This window comes from Hirundo rustica, chromosome 5, assembly GCF_015227805.2.
Source record: "Hirundo rustica isolate bHirRus1 chromosome 5, bHirRus1.pri.v3, whole genome shotgun sequence".
In the NCBI taxonomy this organism is placed as follows: domain Eukaryota; kingdom Metazoa; phylum Chordata; class Aves; order Passeriformes; family Hirundinidae; genus Hirundo; species Hirundo rustica.
The window spans coordinates 64,827,079-64,834,768 of NC_053454.1; the positions used below are offsets into that span (position 1 = coordinate 64,827,079).

Here is a 7,690-nt window from a genome sequence, read left to right on the forward strand (position 1 = left end):
TGGGGAAAGTTTCAGATTATTTATTTCATAAACTTGTTGCTTTGTGTCCCGCATCCAAAAAATGGGGAGCTGGGTTTGCTCACCGAGGGCTGTGTTCTTCCTGGCATTTGGGATGGAGTTCCTGAATACACATTTTCATATTTTAGGTGTCAAAACAGAAGTGGGCTCATTTAAAGTGTTGTAAAGTTTTGCAGCACCACCGAGGTGAGCAGCGAAACCCTGGCACCACTGAACCTTCCAGCAAGGCTGAAGCTCCCCGCTGGTGAGAGGACATTGCGGGCAATGTGAAAGAAAATTATTTCAGAGTGTGAAGACACACATCCCTCCTCTATCCTGCATGGCGAAGCGGAGGGAGCGCTCCAGGAACACAAGCCCAACACCATCCAACTGAGCGGGAGGCTCTGGCACCACCCGCGGGTGGCGTGGCGGTCCCACTGCGTGTCCCACTGTCCGCTCTTCTCCAGGGCTCGCCGCCTGTGGATGCCCCTGGCAGAGTGCACCGCGGGCCAAGCGCTACGTCCCTTTCCCTCGGGCAGGGCTTCCCGGCATTCCGCGATCCCGGGCAAGGCCGAGAGGAGCGGCCACGGCCCCGCCTCAGCCCTGCGCATGCGCGGCGGCGGCGCACCAAGATGGCGGAGCCCGGCGAGTAAGTGCGGCATGGAGGGAGGGATGCAGGGAATGCGGGATCCGCCGCCATCCGCGGCTAAGGGCGGCCCGGGGAGGTCGGGACGTGACCGGGACGTGACCGGGACGTGACCGGGACGTGACCGGGACGTGATCGGGTTGTTCCGCCCGCAGGCCGACGCGGCGGATCCCGCTGGTGCCGGAGAACTTGCTGAAGAAGAGGAAGGCGTACCTGGCCATCAAAGCCACCCAGGCCAAGCAGGCTCTGCTCAACAAGCGCAAGGTACGGCGGGTCCCAGCAGAGCCTGGTGCTGCAGCCGCAGCTCGTCCTTCTCCGGAGGGAATCGCATTTCCTTGAAATTCCTAGGAAATGATCCGAGTGGTCGGGCCCCTCAGTGAGGGGTGCTCGAGTGCCGCGGGTGGCCAGGGATCATCTTCGGGGTTCCGAGGGGAGCTTGAGTCCCTAAGCATCATCTCCGTCGCTGAGCCTTGTAAAGAGGACAGAATTTTACAGGTTATTACACCGAAACGGAAGTATATGGAAGACTGTGAGTTGTTCCTGTTGGATCAGTTGGTGGTCGGGTGTTTGCAGCCACATGTGGGAAACTGCAGCTCTGCTGAGTTGTCTTTGCTGCCCTGGGATTTCACTGCCTGAAACCACCTTCGTGTTGTAACTCTGCATGGAAACCGTGCTTTTCTGAGGGTGCGTTTAGAGTTATTTATCTGTTAGAGCAGCACAGGTCATGCTGAAGCCTTTTTCTGTGTGTGGGAAGGCACATGTACTAGTGCAGACATACCCTGTGCACATTGTGCCATTTCCAGACTGGCAGAGCACAGCAAACCTTTCTAATTTCAAATCTGAGACTTGTTTTGCTGTACCTCAGCTGATACGGTAGATGTCTGTCTCAAAGGTTTCCCAGTGAATTTTGTGGGCAGATTATGGGGAGAACTCCTGCCATTTTTGTTTGTGTTTACATTTTTAAAAGCATCAGTGGCCTGTATTTCCAAGGTGGAAGTATAAGCAATAACATTAAATAGCCACTCTTTAAGATTCTCATTAGAAAAAAGACCTTAGTGATGAGACTTTGATTAGGTCTGCCCGCTTTGAAAATTCAGACCAATTTCATGGGTGATTTACAAGGTGAAATAGGACAGAAGACACACAACATTAGATTCTTTAATTTAAAATGGCCTGCTAATTTAGCCCGTAGAGTATCTTAAGTATAATTGTGTAATGCTGTCCATTTTCAAGTCCTACTCATATGAGAAAACACTATCTCGCTCCATTTTCCCCAGTTTGTATTTTTCCTGTCAAAAACTCTTTGCTCACTGTTCATAAGTAGTAGTTGTGTGTAAATTCATGTGTTGTCCCTCAGTTCTGTCTCCCTTAGGCTTAGATAATCAAATTTATTTTTTTACTGCTTCCGAAGCTGAAAGAACATTGTTCACTACTTCTGCATTTCATTTGGCCCTTCGGATATAAACCTCTGAGACTTTTGGGGTGGGTGACACTTTGTTTTCCTTTTATCTATAGCAGCAGAAGGGGAAACAGATCCAGTTCAGGCGCCTGGAGACCTTTGTCCGGGATTCATGGCGCAAACGCCGGGATGACACCCGGCTGAGGCGCATGGAGCAGAGGCCTGGGCAGGCAGCAGCACCTCAGGAGAGCAAACTGGCCTTCGTCGTGAGAATTGTGGAGTAAGAACCTTCCCCTCTTTTCCTTTATTGCTGCTACTCTTTGTTGCGTCATTTCTATGCCAAGGCAGTGGGATCAACCCAGACATGTCTCCTTGCAGGTGATCTGAGGCCTTTTGTTGCTGTATTAGAGAAATGTGATTACTAATACTTTTTTTATTTTTTTTTTCCCCCCTCAGTATTAAGGGAGTGACTAAGAGGGTAAAGAGAGTGATTGAGCTGCTGCAGCTGAGGAAGAATTACACTGGGATATTTGTGAAGCTGAGCCCACTGTCGCTGAAGATGCTCCGGATCGTGGAGCCTTACGTGGCGTGGGGGTATGTACCGCTCCCGTGAGTTGGGGGTCATTGGATGCTCCAGTTGCTATTACACATCCATTACTTCTCCTGTAATGGTCAAAATTTAATTAACATCATATCTAAAATTGTTACTGTCCCTTTTCTCATTGTTCTTGACATAACTTGGTTACTTTCCCACCTCTGCACAAGAAAGTGGGATGGGGCTTCCCTCTGCATCTTGTCTCTCTGTTACTGAATCTGATTTTTGCTTCTGCAGACAGCCTAACCTGAAATCTGTACGAGAGCTCATCCTGAAACGGGGCCAAGCCAAGATCAAGAAAAAGAGGGTGCCTCTGACAGACAACGTGCTGATAGAGGAGCATCTCGGTAAGGAAGAGGGTGAGAAAATTGAGGAAAGAGTTAGGCATTGAGAGTTTACAGTGTGGCCTGAAAGGGTGAGGAGAGAGAAAATCTTGCCAAACTGGAGGAAGGCAATTCTGGAGCAGTGTGAGATGGATGTAGTTGGACGTCTCTTTTTTAATTTTTCTCTTGTGCAGGGGACTGTGGTATCATTTGCCTGGAAGACCTTATTCATGAAATCTACTCAACTGGGAAGCATTTCAAAAGAGTAACCAGATTTCTGTGGCCATTCCATCTGTCGGTGGCTCGCCACGCATCACGGAACAGAGTGGGTTTCCTCAAGGAGATGGGCAAGCCTGGCTACAGAGGTGATGCAATCAACCAGCTCATCCGTCAGCTCAACTAGTCAGGTGAGCACAGGGCCTGCTGGGTTAATTCTTACAAGGTTTACCCTTCATTCCTTTTCCTAAGGACAACCACACTGCCATTGAAGATGAAGGGGGAGCTCCCTTGGTTTTGATTGTCACTCTACAAGTGACTTCAGAGTAGGGGAAACTAAAAGTGTGGGTCCCATTAGGAATCTGCACATGCTGTTGGACACCTCCATGAAGGCTTGGTTCCTGGGAGATAATATGACTTTGTTTATTTTCTTTCCTATTCTGCAGGGGTTTTGTGAAAACTTCAGGACCTATGACCTGTACTTTTTCACGTGTACTTTTCATGGCCATTACCTACATTCAGAGATCTATATGCAACTTCTCTTGACTGCTGGTGCCTCTATAAAAGAAGAAATAGAGATGATGACGGAGATGGACTTTGGGCTGGCCCTTCTTAAAGAAGAAGATAAATTCTTTTTGGTACAAGAATGAGCTTCTTGGAGCAATTTGATGTAAAATAAGTGGTTTTTATGCTCACTACTGCAGACTTCACTCTCTGAAGTGCACCTGCTTCTAGGGGTGAAGGGGTCCTGCAGTCACAATTGTGCTGACAGGCAAAATAAAACACCGAAGTGTTCTGTTACAGGAGCATAAGCCCTGGCAGTGAATAATCTTACTTTTTAAGTACCTAGATTGTATTTATTTTAAAAAAAACCACTATACGTTTTGTGCTCCTGATTTAAAGAGGACTGTCTTTTTTACTTCTGCTGGATTAGGAAGAATTATTTCCTGAAAATAGGAAGGCCCAAAAAGGTGGTTATACACTCATGGGGTGGGGTATATGTAAGCACTGTTTTTTAAATAAACTTTTGAAATTACATTATTATAACAGAAGGTCCTACATCACTGGAAAGAGTGGAAAAAAACAGAATTAAACACTCTGGAATGAATTTAGTGAAGGAAGTAAAAAAAAACATGGAAGAGTCTGAAAGTTTTAGGGTTTTAAATCCCTAATTTCTTCTACAAAAATGGATAAAAACACATGAAGAGTCCAGTGCTGTTTAACAGATATGGAAGGCACTATGCTTAGTCATTAGTTCACTGTGACTATTTCAATTGTTACTTGACGACTTGGGTGAGAGCAAAGTGTTAATCCATGAATGGATTCTGTATGGATTCCACACCACTTGGAGACAAAGGAAACAACTAGTTAAGTAACAACACAAGGAGGATGCCTTTTGGGTGTTACTTGGGTGACAGTTATAAACTAGGATGTTGCATTCATAAAACCATCTGAAATATGAAGGATTGCAGACTCTGAATTAGAGAACGCTATAAAACTTGAAGCTTTATTCTGTAAAACAAGAATACAAACATAGAAAATGCTGGACAGACAGTACAGACGCACACAGACTTAGAACAACTGTCCCCAGAACTATAGCCCAGTGGTCATTAAAATACAAGGCTTCATGTATTTAAAGTTCTGATAAACAGCTGCTTCCATTGTAGAGAGGTACAAGATTTGCTTGGTTGATTCATTTTAGGCTTATTTCTGGTAGTAAAACAGCCCAGGCTTTTAATGTGAGAATTGGCACACTAGGAATGAGATTTTTTTAGTTTCTACAGAGAACTTAAGACTGCTAACAGAATGTAGTTTTAAAATAATTTTAAAATACAAAATTACAGGATCTGAACACAATTCTAGGAGCTAACCTTAGATTTAGGCAATTTTTCTAGCAGAGGCAGTGTTTAACACGCCAGTAGTTCAGCTCATGAAGTAAAATAAGAATTGAACTATGACCATTAATACCCCTTTAAAATCTCTTTTAAAATGATGCCAGCTTAGTCTAGTGTCACATTATCACAGACAGGCATTTTGTCTTTGTGTCAGACTTCATCAAGAGGACAGTAATGATGTGTTCATGGCTTAGCTGCATGATGAACAAAAACTATACAAGGTGACAGGATATTTACAGACACAAAACTTGCCCCTGCATCTTAGGGAACAGAATCCTTCTTGTAAGCCACCGTGGTGTTGACTTTGTGGATTGTGGTAGTGAAGGAACGCAGCCGAACCTCTTCTGAATTGGCTATGAACTGTGGTCCTGACTCCTCCCACTTTTCTGGCACTGCCAAATCTTTATCCGTGTATATCAGCAAGTCAAAGGCACCTGGGAGCAAGGGAGAACGAATTCACCATAAGGAGATGGCAGGTTTGAAGTGCATCTTCCAGAACTTGAGACAAGGACCAAGGTTTTCAGAAGTTACAGTGGTATTTGTTATGTGAAAAAGACAATAGTTAAAATAAGTTTTATTCATGTGAGGCAATTTTAGTTTACTCAAGCAAGTATCATAATTTACTTTTTTTTAAACATTAATGCTGTGGAACTGACCTCTGTGTAACACTTCTTATGAACAAATTATTCATGAAAACTTGCATTCTTGAGGGCATATATACTAATTTCCTCAAGTTTGTTAAGCCACTCCAAGTTCTGTCCTGATCCCAGTCTGACAAAGTGCTGTCTCGCAAATGTGATGGTACACAATGTGCAATAATTTAAAAAGCCTCAGAAAACCAGGAAATAGCTTCTAAAGCTGGAAAGTTACTCAGGTTTTTCAAAAGCATTTGATTTCTTTAGTGCAGTTTGGAATACTCACAGGCAGATTCCAAGAGTGGCAAGAAGGTTACTGTGGCAGTTATTTGTCTGATGACAGAGCGAATTTCATCCTGAATTGCCTTCTGAGATTTCTCTCGTGGCCCACTGGAAAAGTAAGAAAACTGGTAAGAGAAAAAACTTTACCGTGTTGAGTTTCCTCTAAATACAGTTCTCTTTGTTAAGCTCTGGCAGTCTGTTTGCTGCAGTATTTTTAGAGTAGTGACACTTTCAAGTCCTTAGAAAAGTGATAGCTGGTCTCCCTTTATTGTTGCGTGTTCAATCATATAACGACTAGTTTGCAGACAGAGGGCAGGGCACTGAGAAAGGTTTGAAGGAACAAGTCCACGGCATTGATCCCGTGCCTGCACCGGTATTCGGGACAGGGAAGCGCAGGAGTGGAGGGACCGCGGTACTCACTTGTCGTCCTTCGCAGTTTTGTCACACTCGATATCGAACTGCCACCGCTCCAGGACCTCGCTGCTCTCGATGCTGGAGATGACCACCACCAGGCGCTGCACGATGCACTTGTACAGCCACTCTGCAAAGAAGCCACGGCAATCGCTTAGAGCACGAGAAGCAGCGGCAGAGACACCGCAGGGAGGGAGGGCCCCGCCGCCGGCCCGCACCTTTCATCTGCTCCGTTACGTTGTTGAGGTAGTTGGCCAGCTCGGGGTCCGTGGTGACCAGCAGGGTGAGCCCGTACTTCTGCACGCGGGTGAAGGTCTCGGGGGGGTAGATGCCCCGCTGGTACAGGATGCTGTTGATCCCATAGGCTGCAGGATTTAGACAGAGAAGGAAAGAGATGTGTACCACACCAGCGGCCATGTCGCCCCACAAGACGCCGTCTCCCACCCCCCCTCACTTTCCCTTCCACCCTCCTTCTCTCCCTCTCTCTCTCTCTCGCAGCGCGGTCCCCGAGGCCCGCCGCGGCCCCCTCACAGAAGAACTCGGCGACGAGCTCCGCGCTGCCGCGCAGGGTGATGCCCTGGTGCTCCCGGCCGAGCTGCAGCTGCGCCGCCATTGCCGCCGCTTCCCCGCCGCCCGGTTCGAATCCGGCCCCGGCCCCGCCTCTTCCTGCGCGCGCGGCCGCGCACCGCCTCGGGCAGCCCCACCAACCTTCCTTCTGGGACTCGCCGTGCCCTGAGCCCCTTTTCCATGGAAAACGGGCTGCAGCCGGGTCCCGAGGCTGCCTGGTGGAAGAGGAAAGGTTTTTCCCCCATGTTAAACTCCCCGTCCCTCCCGGTGCCGTAGCGTCTGGGGGCGGGACTGAGGGGAGCGCGGAGCGGGGGTGGAGCGACTGAGGAGCTCTGCCGCGGGAGTGCTGTGGGAAGTTGTGTTTTAGCGTTTGCCTAGATATATTCGACCTTATGAACCTGAAAATGGTACTTTCCAGATATGCATTGAACAAATACTTAATTTATGGTTTTTTGGTGGCTTTCGTGGTGTAAGTCATGCAATAGCTGTTTCAAATAAAAATACTATTGTGCAAGCACTGTGAAGAGGCAGGTGGGGAGAATGTGGCAAAGCAGGATAAACAATTTTTCCTTCAGTCCATAATAACTCCAGAGGAAAAAAAAAAAAAGGGGGGGTAAGAGGCATTTGGGGTCGTTGGGCTGCCTTGGTGAAGGGAATTTGCTACTTGGTCAAACAACTTCAGTCCTGTTACTACAGGAAGACCAAGGAAGATGTTGCAACCAGC

At 47.2% G+C, this 7,690-nt stretch overlaps 2 protein-coding genes across 2 annotated transcripts; one reads left to right on the forward strand and one right to left on the reverse strand.

The window, feature by feature from the left end:
* The first annotated feature begins 601 nt into the window (after positions 1-601).
* On the forward strand, positions 602-4,202 carry RPL7L1 (ribosomal protein L7 like 1). Its single transcript, XM_040065575.2, has 7 exons — positions 602-646; positions 799-907; positions 2,159-2,322; positions 2,499-2,636; positions 2,875-2,984; positions 3,155-3,367; positions 3,623-4,202. Exons 1-6 carry the CDS (start codon positions 630-632, stop codon positions 3,361-3,363), a joined length of 747 nt encoding a protein of 248 aa, XP_039921509.1. The 5' UTR covers positions 602-629; the 3' UTR covers positions 3,364-3,367; positions 3,623-4,202.
* A 467-nt stretch (positions 4,203-4,669) lies between these two features.
* On the reverse strand, positions 4,670-7,045 carry MAD2L1 (mitotic arrest deficient 2 like 1). Its single transcript, XM_040065576.2, has 5 exons — positions 6,931-7,045; positions 6,618-6,764; positions 6,409-6,529; positions 5,993-6,096; positions 4,670-5,505 (listed from the first exon to the last, which is right to left on the reverse strand). Exons 1-5 carry the CDS (start codon positions 7,010-7,012, stop codon positions 5,333-5,335), a joined length of 627 nt encoding a protein of 208 aa, XP_039921510.1. The 5' UTR covers positions 7,013-7,045; the 3' UTR covers positions 4,670-5,332.
* Positions 7,046-7,690: the final 645 nt, after the last annotated feature.

Coding starts and splice junctions, on each gene's coding strand:
- MAD2L1 (XM_040065576.2), bottom strand. CDS start 7,012: ATGGCGGCGCAGCTGCAGCTCGGCCGGGAGCACCAGGGCATCACCCTG. Junction 6,765..6,930: donor GCTCGTCGCCGAGTTCTTCT/GTGAGGGGGCCG, acceptor TAAATCCTGCAG/CCTATGGGATCAACAGCATC. Junction 6,097..6,408: donor AAAACTGCGAAGGACGACAA/GTGAGTACCGCG, acceptor TTACTTTTCCAG/TGGGCCACGAGAGAAATCTC.
- RPL7L1 (XM_040065575.2), top strand. Junction 908..2,158: donor CTCTGCTCAACAAGCGCAAG/GTACGGCGGGTC, acceptor TTTTATCTATAG/CAGCAGAAGGGGAAACAGAT. Junction 2,323..2,498: donor TTCGTCGTGAGAATTGTGGA/GTAAGAACCTTC, acceptor TTCCCCCCTCAG/TATTAAGGGAGTGACTAAGA.